This window comes from Panonychus citri, unplaced genomic scaffold, assembly GCF_014898815.1.
Source record: "Panonychus citri isolate SS breed McGregor unplaced genomic scaffold, ASM1489881v1 Contig00092, whole genome shotgun sequence".
In the NCBI taxonomy this organism is placed as follows: domain Eukaryota; kingdom Metazoa; phylum Arthropoda; class Arachnida; order Trombidiformes; family Tetranychidae; genus Panonychus; species Panonychus citri.
This window is the reverse complement of record NW_026515497.1, coordinates 830,813-846,583: the sequence shown is the minus strand read 5'-3', so window position 1 is coordinate 846,583 and position 15,771 is coordinate 830,813. Positions and strand designations below refer to the sequence as shown.

The following is a 15,771-nucleotide window of genomic DNA, read 5'->3' as shown; positions in this document are numbered from 1 at the left end:
TTTGCATCTCAGGTTTCATCATCACCCAAAGTTTTACGGACAATGGCCAGTGGACCAACTGCTCCTCTCTTGAAATCATCTGATTCCTCATGGATTCGAGATGGTAATAAGATCGGTGGACTCCGATATCTTGACCTTTGAGCTGATTCATAGAGCTCTTTTTGAAGAATAGCCAATGAAACCTTATTTGATTTGAGTAAATCTCTCATGGTAAAATCTTTCTCACCATCAGAATCATAATTAGAATCAAGATCAGATTGAATATCAGCTGAACTTGTTCGTACTGTAACAATTGATTTCCTTTGACCACCACCTCCTACCGATGGTAAACCTGATCCACTAACTGTACAACTGGAACATGATACCTGTTCACTTGTAGACTTGGAACTCGGACCAACACCACCCGATCCCGATCCTGGTCCTCCTCCAGTTCGTATTGATCGTAAATGATTTGGTGTGATTGCATTTCTCCTCATCCTTGTTACCTGTGTAAATATTGGTGATCGTTTCTTTGACCGGCCACATCTACACTGACAATCTAATTGTTTAATTATCCAGTTTAAAAATTGTTTAATCACAATTGACGTAACATTGAATAGACTGTAAATGCAACAGCAACCAAAAACGATGAAGAAAAAATTAGCCACTCGATAAGCCAATGGATTAGGATAATCAGATTTCTGATTTGGGACAAAATCACCAAAACCTATTGTTGAAAAGGCTACGAAACAAAAATATATCGACTCGGTGAATGTCCAATCTTCAAGTGAACTATAAACTCCTGACGCGATCAATGCAACCGTTAGCGTGCCAGTTAAAAGCGCAACCATGACCCAATAAACGGAGGGTTTCCAATCTTCAAGTCCATCGTCCAAAGAGACGGTTGAATCCCGACGCATTCCCGATGCAGCAAGAGCACGACGTTGCTCTCGTTCATGCCAGAAACGCATCAATGAGGCCAACATGGTTATTATCCGTTCCAAGAATAGATTGAAAAATAAAATGCCCCCAGAGCAGCCAAAATAACCATAGATAATTAACAAAATCCTACCAATCAGTGTCTTTGGTGAAGACATACCAAAACCTAAAGGAGAGAGAAGATGAGAAAGAAACAAAATAAAAGGTTAGTTAATTAACTGTTAATTACCAGAGAATCAGGAATCAATGTTTGCTTGGAAAAACATCAAAAGGAGATTTTCAATCAGTGTCAAAAAGGAAAAAGGGAGAAAAAATTATTATTATCACCGATCATGAGAAGAATCAAAAGTTCAATATAAACCTTCATGAAGATGATGTTCATGATTAGATTGAATTGGAACAAGAAAATCAACCAAAAACAGTTTACATTCAAGTGATTAATTTATCTGCTGATGACAGTTTACTTTTTAAGTGATTGGCAAGTTTATCATTTTCACGAATCTTTTCCCACCTCCCACCCTCACCCAGAGCTTTCTCATTCCTAAACCCACCCTGAGAGTTGATGAAATTAAATCTAAGTTAATTTCTATTAGTGAGAAGATCTAATTGTCTTTGGAAAACTTATTTTAATCATTCTTCTTATATCATTGATGGTTAATTTTGTTTTTCGACAACAATTAAGTTAACAAAAAGTTCGAGAAAAGTTTTTTTTGTTTCCTTCTCTCTAAACCAAAAGTAAACAATCAAATTTGAAGATTAAAGAAAATTCTGTAAATAATTGAGAGATAAACTAAGAATACTCAGAATGTTTCATGATGGATTCTAAAGGAGGAGAAAAAAACAAGAAAAAGTATCAATCATTGATTCTGATGAAAAATTGATAACTGTAAACAATTTTCAATGAGAAATCATCATGAAAAATGAGAGAGAGAGAGTGGAAAGAAAAAGATAACAATAAAAATCTATTGTCAGCATCCTCATCATCATCATGGTAGAAATGATGAATTACTTGATGAAGAAAATGTTTCATCCGAATAAAAAATAAACAAACAATCAAAATTTTCACCATGGACAAAGTTATCATCAGTTGATTAGATTTTTCCTGTTATTTCAACCTTATAATTATCATGAAATATCAACATTGGAATCATGAAACTGAATCAATGGAGATAAATCAGTTTTTTCAATTATTCTTTTCACATAAGAATCTATCTTCGTGTTGACCATCAGATTAAATTGTCGATTCTTAATTGTAATTGTCAACTCATTTGATCTTCTTCTTGATTACCAGTTAATTGATTGTTAATCAATTCTGTAAAGGGTTGGTTACAATTGTAAGTTGATCAATGGTTTAATTAAGTAATCCATCAATTAGCCATTTAATTTGACAAGAGAAATGTAATCAATTGAAATCAAATTAATTAAATTTGACCATCAGACTATGGACACGATTCAACTATACAAAATGTTAATCAATCATTGAAAAAGTTGCAAAGTAATTTAATTGTCAACTGATTAAAACTTGAAGACAATTTAAACTGTAATTAAATCAAATTGTTTGTAAAAGTTTAATTCGTTAAACTGTATGAAACTTATCATTAATTTATCCCATTAATTGTGGTTAATTAATTGTGAATATTTTCTAAGATTTTTAGGTTAATGTCAAACAATTAAATCACTAATTGCATTTGCTAATAGACTGGGATGATATGATAATTAAACTTTGGTTATAAACCCTAGCAATTTATTAATAGTTATCCCTTAATGGTGAACAATTAACATGTTTATTTGCAAAAAATTAAATTCCCAGACTTTTGAAATCAACAACAATTAACCAAAATGATAAACAATCAACGATATTTTGATGATTGAAACTACCAATTAGACAACAATTAACAAACTGTTTACAACTCGATTCAATATGGATCAAAACAAATTCAGAAAAATCAACAATTAGATTAAATTGTTATAAACATATCAATGGATGATTTGTTTGCTAAACTATTAGGTTAACAATTGTAAATCTAAATCAGTTAATGGTTAGAATCCTTGACAATCAATTCCTACCATGATTTAATTATGTGAAAGAGAAACAATTTAAACCCATTCATATACATTAACATTGGAATGGATTCATTTTTTTCAGTTAACTAAACAATACAATTAAGCTTAATGGTCAAGATTTAAAATCATGATCAAAATCATCATCAATTCAATTGCGATAAATTTAACTGGACAATCATAAATTTATCGAACACAAAATCGTAAAAATGACCAATCCAATTCAACATTTAACTACAATTCATGAATTTGATTCATTGATTTAATAACAATAAAAGTTAAATTGTTACAAAAAATTAGGTTAATCATTGTAACCATAGATGTGGTTTCATCATTGGTAAAACAAATCAACGGTTTAACTTTGGTAAATTAACTTTTTATCGTGATTACTGTTAGTATGAATAATTGATTAATTAGTTAATTATACATGGAACAGGTTGATTAACCTTAAGGGAAATTAGATATTTAGGAAATAATTAACGGAATCAATTGTTAACAAAAAAACTAAATTATCTATTCTTCCTGATATTTACTATCAATAGGTAACAATAATTAGTGCAATTGATTAATGGGACAATTAAACTGTTCAATTGCAAATTGTCTTGTATTTCAATTTAAGTGATGATTGAATTGACAATTAAATTACACCGAGTAGACAAGAGAGACATGAAAATCGTTACAATTAAAATGGTTGTAATGATTAACCAAAGGATTATCACCTAAACAATCAGTTGATTGATTAACAACAATCAGATAATTTAAATTATCTTAATCTAATCCATGAAGAAACAAGTTAATACTTATCTTTAGTTAATAGATTAGAGTCTAACCTTAGATTAACCTTTTGTATTAAAGTAAATTGTAACAAATTGATTCTGATATTAATCATGATGATTAAATTAAATCAACGATCAACGATAAACAATCATTAATAATAGTTAACGATCAACTTGATTACTTAAGTCACGTTCAGATAATGATTCAAGAATAATAATAATCAAAAATCAATATCAATTTATGATTAAATTAAATTGTTTCACTGAAAGTTAATCATAATCATAAGTTATGATAAAAGTGACAGTAATCATAATCATCTTCACAATTTCTTGATTTAGGGAATGATAATCAAGTTGATTATATTTACATTTGTTTCTAAATAGTAATTAGATTCATTATCATCATTTTCATCACCAATAGGTCATCATAAACTTTAGTAGTAGTAGTTGATCAATACAATTTCAATATATTCATGATATTAATCATCCAATCATTGGATAACAGATAAATATTATCTTCCAATGGGAAAGATGATGATAAAAGGATGACAAGTACAATGATGATGTATTGGAGGACAATGTTTAAGATGCACTTGAAAAAAAAGGATGAAGATAAAGTGATGAATGAAAAAAAAGGTGAATAATAATTGTATTGATCAAATATTTGATTGTTGAGCCAAAATATTAACATGAAAGAAAGTGAGTTAATATTTACATGGGAAAATGTATTTCAATCAATTTTTACTCATTGTTACATATTTACAGTTATTCAAATGAAAAATAATTATAATCAAATCAAATTGTTGTGTGTCAATTGTTATTTGTCAAATATTTCAACCAACAATTAACCTACACCTTTGTTAATTATATGTATATAAATGTGTGCATATAATTGTGATTATACTGAAAAGAGCATGATTAAGATTTCAAGAGAAATTAAAAAAGAAAAAAAAAGTTCAGAGATCATCATGATTAAAATGGTTCTTTTTTTAATCAATGGTGATGATGAATTGAATCAGTCAATTGTTCATGAATGATATACTTTTTTTCATCTCTACCACAGGCATTGTGATCATCATCATGATGAATGGATGAAAAATGATTAGTATATTAAAAAAAGAGGATGAACTGAATTGAATTTAATAGAAGGCAACAAGAAAAATAGATGATAATGATGAAGAGAAATGAAGATAAACTCAACAAGATGAAAAGGAGAGAGAGAGAGGACAAAACTAAGATGAGACACATCGAAGGCATTGGAAAAGGACTAAAAGATGAGGATGAAAACATGATGAGGATAAAAAGTCAAAAGATATAATAACAATAACAAAGAATAGGATGAAAACAATGATAAATGTAATGATGATAACGGTTTGGTAGCATTAGAAGAGCATCAGAAATGAAAACATAATATCAATGATAACTGAATGAAAGTTTTTCATGACCATGATCATCATCAAGATAATGATGATAATCTGATTTGCTTGGATAACTCAGAAAAGGATGAACATAGGAAAATGATTAAGAGTCAATCAATTAATTGATGATGAAAAATAATGGTGACAACAATCATATTAAACATGTTGGTATCACCATAACCACTCAGAGGGAAAAAAAACTCTCATGGTTAATGTGATTAAACAATATTAAGATATCATGGTGATTATTATTATCTTTTTCATTTCTATTCATCGTAGCAACTCATGTTATCATTATTCACAACTATCATTTCCCATTGAGAGTTGAAAAGTTGAAAGTTATCACCATCAAAGGGAAATGTGATAAATTTCAGTTCTTGATTCAGTTTTATCTCTCTCTCTCTCAGTGAAAACTCATTCACATGGGGAATCTGAAGAAAAACAATAACAAGATATGGAAAAAAAGACACAGAATTTAAAAGGGATTCTCATGGTTTACATGATGAACAGAATCAAAGTCATCATCATGTTATCTAAACGTTTCTCTTGCTATTGTTTTTCTAAGTACACTTTTCATCTTTATCTTCATCATTATCTCATCTTTATCCATCTCATCATCTATTAACTCAATTTTCATGATTAAATTCAATGTTAAGCTTATCTTTTACTATCTTTTAATATAACACAACCCATAAGCCTAAGACAAAGTCAATATGAATAGAGAAACACACAGAATTTCAAACTGAGTCTTTTCAACTGAATTTGTGTATTTATCAGATTTAAATGATAATCTTTTTATCATGTTTTCCATCCTGAATAAAGTTCATCCTATTCTGATTGTTTTTCAGGATACTTTTTGCCATGGGTATTTATATGTATACGTTTCTTGTTAATATTGTTACACTGGAATTATAAGAAATTTACTTAAATAATGGTTTAATTTGATTCAGTTGTTTTTAAATAGTTACCATCATTTTCATTGTGCCGGTAATCAAACTTTAACAATCTAATGATAATATTAGTTAATGGAAATGGTTATGATTAGATTGTGATTTGCATGGTAAATGTTTTATATGTAAATTGTCAATTCTTTAATCATTAACATTATATTATCATCATGATAATCATCATCAAAATAAAGTTTCCTAAATGATAAACATGATGAGGAAACTTTTCTTTTCCAATCATGATAATTTCATGCCAATGAAAATTTCAAGATATGGACAAGAAAATTGTTGGTTGATTATCATGTTAATCAATATGCTTTACATGTTGGGTTGTAACAATTTACATGATTGTTGAAACATCATGTTGAAAGAACAATTTATAAATTGTTAACATGAATTGTAAATTATAGATGAGGTGAGGACGGAAAAAAATTGATACTCGTATAAAAAAAAGCACATAGACAAGATATTGTATCGATAGCATATTAGATTTGATGGTTAAATTGCTGAATTGACAGATTACCTGATTAAAGTTATTTAAATTGATATCAATTGCCATTCATATTCATAACAATTTACAATTTAAATTCAATTCATATTGTGAATAAATTATAAACGTTAATAATTAGAAAATCAATCAAAATCAAGTGAAATCGATGATGAAATTTAAACATGAATAATCAATTCGATTAGAAATTGAAACGATTGAGTTGAATTCAACTAAATAATATTATCGATGATTGTATTTGACAAAACAAAAACATTTCGACTCAATTATTCTAGGCGATGGTAAAATTTTCCCTGTTACATTGAGTTTCATCGTAATATTCATTTGATTTCATTCAGAAATTGGAATCAGTCTCATCATATATGTATAAGAGGCTCAATTTACAGGTGAGTTCGAGGTCTCCACTCATTTTCATGGGAAAAGTTTTACTTATTATCCTAAGGAAATAGAAACAGTTTAAAAAAATATATCGATTCTGAATTTATCACAATTTCAGGATGAATATCTTTTTCCTTTCTTCTTACTCATATGTTTTAATACATTTATGAATAACATCAAGTAGTTACAATACTTATTGGTTATATAATATTTAAGATCATCATGAAAGGCAAGGAGAGAGAGAGAGAGAGAGATCCATGAAGCTAGAGGAAGAATTATCTTCTTCATTTTCATATGGTTTGCCTCAAAGGAATTCATCTATCAGAGTATATTCAATTCATGATAATAGTTTTATCGGTTATTATTATTATCATGATTGCTTAAGAAAAAGTTGTATATTATTAATGTAAATAACAATAGACAGAACGTTAAATCAATCACAATTAGATCGATTATGTTAATGTTAATTCACATGCAAGATAATCAGTGAATAGACAATTTGATAAGTTGGAATATTTCATATTGTTATTAATGAAAGTATTTGATAAATTAAGTTTCTGGTGGTAATTTAAGAGGTGATAATATTGATGATAATTTCATGTTAATAACAAACTAATTTCAGATTAATATTTTCTGTATTTCAAATCAATTAATTTAAATCAATCAAGTAAAACAAAGTTGATCTTGAAGAAGGAGGAGAACCAGAAGAAGCAAAAATCAAGAAATAAAATGTCATCTCAATTTACTTTTATCATCACTATCATTATTACCATCATTCCCTTGATTCATCATCAGCATCATCCCTTCATATCATCATCATCATCATCATCATCATCATCTGTCGATACCAGAGAGAAAGAGCAAAAATCAATCTTCATCAATGACAGTTTCTTTACTTTTTCCATCTTCATCTACATGAAGTTGATGATGATGATGATATTTGGTATAACCTTGTTTCAATTTCATCATTATGGTGATAACAAATATTATCATCAATCGGATGTTAAAAGAGTTCACAATCCCTTCAATAGTATTTTTTTAAATGATGGATAAGATATCAAAATGAAATATTATGAAAACATTAGGAATTCAATGTTAAGTACATCGTGTATGTAAATATATAACAAAAAACGGAAACAGGAAACGGAAAATGAAATGATGATTACAGGGAATAGGAAATAGGTTGTTTAACTTTGAGGTTTATGTTAGGGATAAATGAAACCAAGTTTATGTTAATATTGTAGGGATTAAGATGATGTTTTTTTTTGTTCTAAATTGTGATACTTGGAAAAAAAAGGAATTACTTATTACCTATTGTTGATATAACAGTTCCAACGAAATAAAATGAACCGGAAAAATCCCACTGTCCATGTTTGTCCATTATTCCAATTGAGGTTGTCACATTACCATAATGTTGAAGTATTGCATTAAATTCAGTTATGTTGATAACGGAAGCATATTTAGTCACAAATTCATCATAATGAGCAATATAACGTAACTTTAATCGTATCTCTTCATCACCTTCAATTAGATTGAATAAAGTTGCACCAAGAACCATGTAGATAAGTAAAACAATTGCCAATAGTAAGAATCTGGCATTTTCTTCTCGTAGATGAAGTCGAGTACAACAACCATTTCGACCTTGACCCATGACCTTGTGTCACCAGGCCAAAAGGTCTGATGTTAAGATGATGTTAAACAAGATGAGATAATAAACATAAGAGAGTAAATCACTTGAATATATATTGTGTCGTTAAAGATTCTGGTCAATAATTTTCTTAAAATTCTTAGTTAATCAGCAGAATTAACTTTCGAGTTAATAACTACCTTGGTAACAAAGATCACATAACTTAAATGGAAGAGTTATTTATACCTAAATAGAGATAAATTACAATTTAAACCAGGAGAGAGAGAGAGAGAGAGAGAGAGAATAGAATTCAGATTATCTCTAGTAATTTGTTAGAACACAGATTATAATGGATTACTAGTATCACAATTAAGGCACTATAAGAGTAAAACAATCAATAAATTTACTCAATTATTGAGAAACAGTTTGGAAACAATTAAAACACACAAAAAGAAATCATATCAATATTTACATTGCTTGTTAATAACAATGACAGAATTAATAACGATGATGATGATGATGATGATGATGATGATGGTGATGGTGATGGTGATTGGATTATCTTATCTGGTTTACTAATATATTGAAGGTGAGAACACTGATTGGTAAGTGAAGAGAAATTAAATTGACCAAGACAAGATAAATGGTGGACACAAGATTGTTGATTATCGGCCATTGTTTTTGGTGTTCCTCTTTTTTTCCGATATTAAATTGTATTGATAATCATTTGGAATAGAAGATATTATCACAGTTCCATCTAGACATGGAGATGAAGAATCTAAAGAGTAGACATAAATGAGAGAGAAAAAAGAAATAATCAAATGGGTAAAGAAGGAAAAAAAGAGAAATGAAAGAGAAGAGAAAAAAAAGTTGAAAAAGAGAAGAGAACAAAAAATGTTTAAGAAGAAAAGTGAGTAACATGGTGAGTTTGCTCTCGAAGATCAGGAGAGAATTTGAGAAAAAGAATAACAAATTATGAGTAACATAGAGAAGATGAAGAAAAAGGTTAAATATCAAATGTTAGATGATCAACAAATTGACAACGAAAAAACTGAGGAAACGGAAACAATTAATAAATCGTTTAATCACAATTAATGAATAACAAGAAAGAGAGACAATCAAGAGAAACCAATTTCCCTCCATAACCTTTTGTCTCCAAAATGGTAAGTCGCCATCTTGTTATTCATTTTAATTTCTCTCTCTCTTAATTTAATCAGTTTTGTTTTTCTTTTAATTAGAATGTGAATTTAGATTCTTACCTTGTGAACAATTACCGAAGACGACGAAAAATTAATTAAAAAACAACACAAAATTAAACACAATTAGTTGATTGTTTGACTCATCTCATCACCAACGATGAACCAACCAAAGTGATTGGATTTTGTTTCCATTATGTGGCTCACTCTACATTCGTTACAACAATTAACTTGAATTCCAATTAATTGATTTCTATTCACTAATTGTTGTTACTTTATACATTCTCCATCGTAATTTAATCACCCTGACAAGAGAAAGAAACATTTCCTCCTTTTCTCTTATTCCTAACAATTAACATATTCTTCCCATTGATTAACCTTCAGGCGAATTGAATGGAAGAAAAAAAATATATTCAAATGAACGATTGGTTAATTAGTTAATGTTCGTTCAACAATTAGTCTGAATATATTTTCTTTCCACTCAAACAATCAATTCTAAACTATTTTCCATTCAATGATTACTTTTAATTGTGACAATTAAAAGTAATCATTCTAAACCGATAGATGGAGTCACTTGTTATGTGTCATTTTCTTTTTCTATTTTTTTTTGTCTTTTCAAATTGTTAATTGTTTTCGTTTTGTTTGATTTAATTTGATGAGTCTCTCTTTTTGATTAAATTTAATCACGTAAATTGTTTAATGAGGTTTTCATCTGTCTTTTAGATACTTGAGTCATCCATGACCTTGAGTATTCTCTTCTTTGTTTAAGGTTTGATGGACATTGATGGTTCATTGGTTTCCTCTAATAACCAAAATCTACATAAAAACACATCGGGTTGACAGAAACTAATATAATATATTTTTCCCTCTCTCTCTTTTATATTAATAGTAATTAATTGAAAGACATCGATAGTTAACGAAGCAAGGAGTTAATTGGTTTTTATCTACAATCCAATCAATTATAATCTGTCCGTGATCGTGGTAAAAGATGATGTCCCCTTTTTGTATGGAAATTTGGAAAAGCCTAACGAAGGAACAAAACAAAATGGCTCTCCCTTTATTCCGGTGCACATGATGTAATGACTGGTGAGTTTTACCTAATATTGTTTATTGCTTTCTAATAGTATTTCGCTATTTTATCTCCCTCCGGTAGAAGCAGTTTTAAAGTGAACCATAGCAAAGGACAAAGGAGAGAGAAAAAAAAAAAAGGCCTGATGATGATGATGCTATTTTATCATCGTCAAATGTTACCAGCGAAGCATATCTTCCGAAAAAGAAGAGAGAGAGAGAGAGAGAGAGAGAGAGAGAGAGAAAAAGAAGGAGAACAAGTACTCACAGTGAATAATATATAAAGTGGAATATAAAAACACGACAAAAGCCAAGGAAAAAGAAACAACTACATCACCCAATCAGAAAAAAAAATTGTTCTACAACAAGTATACATAAGGTATAAAAGCTCAGAAGGAGAAAGAGAAGACATTTTTTCTTTATTCGCTATAGCTACTTAATTGCTCTTTCTCTTTCTCTTTCCCTTGTTATACCATTTCATTATAATTGAAAGAATTCTAATTAGCGGCCAAACCTTGGATAGGAAAGATGAAGATCATGTTTGGTTGTGTTGGTGTTTTTTTCTTGTTCCCTTGAACAAGTGAAAAAACGGATTTGACGGTCCAGAGATTAGGTCAACAGCCAAACTATTATCATATATTCACTGGACAGTGTCCACCAAGAAGCGAAACAACAACAACAACAACAGTGAAAACTTACTTTTCTACTGGTCAATCACCAAGAAAGTAGCCTCAAGATGAAGGCTAATAAGCAACAATCAAGGTGAAAAAACAAAAATCATAACAGAAACACTAATTCATTGAGTTAGTCTTTTTTTTTCATTCTCGTGGCTTATGATCATCAAACCATAATAATATTATCATGTTAACCAAACTGTATTTAGAAGTTAAATTGTTATTCTGTTAATGATGTTAACACAAATCAAAATGGTTATTTTAATTTCTATTTTTAACTCTATCAAATTTACAGTTGATAAACTTATGGGAAATTTGTTGTTCTTTGGCCAAATATTACCTGTTAATTATTTTTTGAGATTCTCATAAAAACGTTGATAGATTAACAGGTAAGTTCATATTGATGAATTGAAGTAATTGAATAATTATTAACTTGTAAGCAATTAATTATGATTGTTGACCAGATAGTTGTTAATTAACTGATTGTCCATTTAGTTTCTTTTTCTTCTTAATTGTCACACCAAAACTTATATATTCGTTAGGGGGTAATAATATCAACATTATCATCTTGTTGATTAAGTTGAGTAGTAATTAAAATGAGGAAAAAAAAATTCTCATGTTGATTATCTCATAAGAATTTGAAATAATCTGATGATTATGTTTAAACAGTGATTATACTAAACGATTAACCTTGATTATCTCAGATGATGATTTAATCATCTCTTAAATTGTTTCCATTTACTTTTCACCAGGAGATGAATTATCATCATCTAATTGATTTACTTTTTCTCTATCAGATTATTAAAACATACGACTCTTAATCATTTCTTTTTTACCCTTTTCCAAAGGTGGACATTTATGGACAGAAGTTGTCGCACGAGGAGGATATTGATCATGGACCAGTTAACTCTCAATCAAAGTAACATATCAATTTAAAAATGACACAATAGATGGTCAAGATTATAATCGAATGGTCAAGGAAAGAAAGGGAAAAGATTTGAAGAAAATTTTCCATCCAGTTATTGATGAAAAACGAGAGAGAAACATCTGTAGTCGAATAATAATAACAGGAGTTGAACGGCAAGGGGAATATGGTCAAAGTGGATGGATCAGTTGTGGTCAGTTGTTGTTGTCATTATTAAAAGGCCCATAAGGTCAGTATTTGTGGGTCAAAGGCCAAGGAAAGACCAGCTGAATGAAAGAAGGAAAGAGAGAGAGAGAAAGAGAGTAGGAGGTTCGAATTGAAGATAAGGTTGATTTCGAAACGAAAACGAAGAAAAACATTCGGTTTAATATTAGGTTTCTTTTCTCCTTCTCTTCTCTTTGTCTCTTTATTTTCTTTTGGAATGCAAACCTCTTTTTTCTCGTAGGAAAATAGTTAACTAGACATCGAGTGAGAGACAGCAAAAGAAAAGGAGATGATGAAAGAAGCGAAAGAAAAGTCCATAGACTTTTTCTTTCCTTTCACTTGGCTCTCTCTCTCTCTCTTTTCTCATCTTGAAAAATGCTCAGTAGCTCTTGTTTACTAGTCTCTTTCTCTATAAAAGTTTACTACTAGAAATTCACTTTACGCTTCTCATTGATACAAAAGCAGAGAGAAAGAGAAGAAAGAAAAACTTTGCTGGTTACCATGAGTGTAGAGTATTATTTATTTCTATATAAAAGATTATGAATGAAAAATAGTCACAACTAGAGTAACAAACGATTTGACAAGATGAAGAGAAAATCAAGGAATCTTTAAAGAAGATGAAAGATTATCAAAGGAAAGAAAAGAGAGAAAAAAGAGAGAGAAAGAGAAAATATGAAGATGACAAGAAATGGTGATCGTAAGGGGCGATCACCCTTCTTATCATGAACAGGTGATCTAAAGAAACGAAGTACACTCAAAATGGATTCACACACAAATAGAAAGCGAAATAGAGAGTGAGTGAGACGATTGTATTGACAACGGAAGAGGCACACTCACAGTGGAAACAAGAGAGAAAAGTAAGTAAAAAGAAAGAGTCTCGAAATTGATGATAAAAGAAAAATTGAGCGAAAGAGAGAGACCAAAATAAGAGAGCAAATGTCGGAGTTTAAAGCTTCAATTTGTGTGTCCATCGGTAAATTGTTACCTGTATACATTAAGAGAGTGAGAGAGGGAGGGAGAGGGAGAGGGAGAGATGTGATGAAATTGAAGGTAACTGTGGTATTAGTAAGAAATAAGGGCAATGTGAATGACTAAGGTGGATCTCTCCTTGCAGATGGTGTAGGAAGTCCGTTTCCGCTTTCACACTCTCTTTCTCTCTTTTTCTCCCTCTATCATCATTTCCTTTTAATGCCTCCCTTTACTATCGAGAAAAATAAGTGAGAGAAAATGAAGAAAAATGTGAATGAAACTTGTAGTTTTCATTCTTGAAACCTTATTACAATCATATCTCTCTCTCTTTCTCATCATCAAAACAACAACATCATCATCATCATCTTCTCAATGAAACATTGTATTAAAAACATTAACTACAATTTCGTTTCCAAGGGTCAACAGTAAATAGTTACGTCGGTGGCCTCGACTCTCATCTTACCATCAATATTATATATTAACCATGAACATCTACAACTTATATTGACCTTTATCTTGCTCTTCACTTTTCCACCACCATCATCATCATCCAAACATCTTCCTCATCTTCCTCCCCATCTCATCCACCTCCACCTCCTCCATCTCCTCCCTCTTCCACCACCATAACTATTTAGCCAAACAGATAAAGATGCGAGATGTTCAATTAGCCGGTAACTTTGACGCTATCTCATCTTAATACTCCATTTACGATGATTAAGATGATGATGATTGCGATGATGTTAATGATAATATACAACTTTATCATCATCATCATCATCATTTTCCATGTGAAGTTTTGTTACTTATTCTTAACTTTTTTTTTGTTATATCTTTTCTCTTACAGGAACAATATCTTTGTTTATGGAAAACAATCAACATCCAATTCAATTGATAATCAACTAAATCAAAACTTTATTATTACTCTTATAATCCTAATAATACATTTTTCTCAACAATTAACTTTTCATGTTTTACTTCCGATTATTATTAACTTAATCCGAATCCAATCTGGTGAATATACAAGTTTGTAATTAAAAACCTGTTTAAATAACCCACAGAGGAAGAGGATGAAGATGAAGATGAAGATGATGATGAAAACATTTCCACCCTTAGGGTAGATACATTTTTTTGTTGTAGTAAAACAACAATGTTGATGTAATTCAACTGATCCACCTTTTCCTCCTCCAACCATTGATATCAACAATTAATTGTAATTTGATAATAGATATCGTTACATTTGTCACTTTACATCAACATTGTCACACTTTAAATATCATCACAATCAACGTAATCATCATCATCATCTTTTTTATCATTTACGGAAGGAAATTGTTGTTGACATGATATGTGATATTCAATCATATGAAATTTTGTCTTCTTTTTATCTTCATCATCATCCTCATCTTATGTGACATATTATTTTTCATATTTCAGATCAACTTCTAATGATAAGAATTTTTTTTTCTCTCTCTCTGTTTATTTACAGTTTCATTCCTCTTGGATGATTCTGTCTCTCTCTCTCTCACTTACTCGCTATTCTGTTATCATCTATTAGTATCATCATCGTTGATGACAAATTGTGATTAAATTTATCGTCATTGTCGTTATCATTTTCTTGTTTATTGTTGACTAAACATCCAGAGGAAACTAAATGGTGAATCGAGACAATCAGAGTAATTCAATATTTTCCCTTTTCATTTGGTCACCATTGGTCATTTAATAAGGTTTCTGGTTCTAATCTGTCAGTTAATGGTCAGTTGCCTAATTACAATTAGTTTTACAATCAATCAATTATCGAGGAAACAACAAATATTATCAAGATAAACAATCAATTGCTGCTGAAATTGATTATTTATGATATTGAGCTGTTATTAATATCATTCAAGTGGATTGTAATATTTAATTGTTATCAATTGTATCTTTTAAATCAGTAATCTTGATTAAGAGAGAATCTAAATTGATAGCAATCAAATAATAAATACTTTTGATATTATGCTAAAAAAAAGAGGTTACAATTAAATCAAATTAACTTATTTACTGGTCGATGATAAGTTTTATTGATCTAATCAGTAACTGTCTCTATTTACATAAATAATTACAAT

The 15,771-nt window shown here is 29.7% G+C and overlaps 1 protein-coding gene and 1 long non-coding RNA gene across 16 annotated transcripts; one reads left to right on the top strand and one right to left on the bottom strand.

Annotated features, from left to right (window-relative positions):
• Positions 1 to 8: 8 nt before the first annotated feature.
• LOC128387624 (potassium channel subfamily K member 13-like) lies at positions 9 to 10,032 on the bottom strand. Its single transcript, XM_053346851.1, has 3 exons — positions 9,893 to 10,032; positions 8,318 to 9,411; positions 9 to 1,084 (listed from the first exon to the last, which is right to left on the bottom strand). The coding sequence occupies exons 2-3, from the start codon at positions 8,655 to 8,657 to the stop codon at positions 9 to 11; spliced, it is 1,416 nt and encodes a 471-aa protein (XP_053202826.1). The 5' UTR covers positions 8,658 to 9,411; positions 9,893 to 10,032.
• LOC128387628 (uncharacterized) lies at positions 9,420 to 15,768 on the top strand. Of its 15 annotated transcripts, none has more exons than XR_008325131.1 (9): positions 9,420 to 9,796; positions 9,872 to 10,598; positions 10,719 to 10,915; positions 10,983 to 11,276; positions 11,391 to 11,659; positions 11,867 to 11,960; positions 12,420 to 14,340; positions 14,514 to 14,692; positions 15,156 to 15,768. It is a non-coding gene; the product is annotated as an uncharacterized LOC128387628 (long non-coding RNA). The 15 variants fall into 15 exon arrangements; XR_008325129.1 differs by having other exon boundaries at positions 9,872 to 10,915; positions 12,420 to 12,725; positions 12,942 to 14,340; positions 15,156 to 15,766; XR_008325135.1 differs by having other exon boundaries at positions 9,421 to 9,796; positions 9,872 to 10,915; positions 12,420 to 12,725; positions 13,431 to 14,340; positions 15,156 to 15,766.
• Positions 15,769 to 15,771: the final 3 nt, after the last annotated feature.

What these genes read in the sequence shown, in the direction of transcription:
- LOC128387624 (XM_053346851.1), bottom strand. Translation starts at nt 8,657, where the DNA reads ATGGGTCAAGGTCGAAATGGTTGTTGTACTCGACTTCATCTACGAGAA. An exon ending in AACTGTTATATCAACAATAG is followed by an intron (nt 1,085 to 8,317) that starts GTAATAAGTAAT and finishes TCTCTCCTTTAG; the next exon opens with GTTTTGGTATGTCTTCACCA.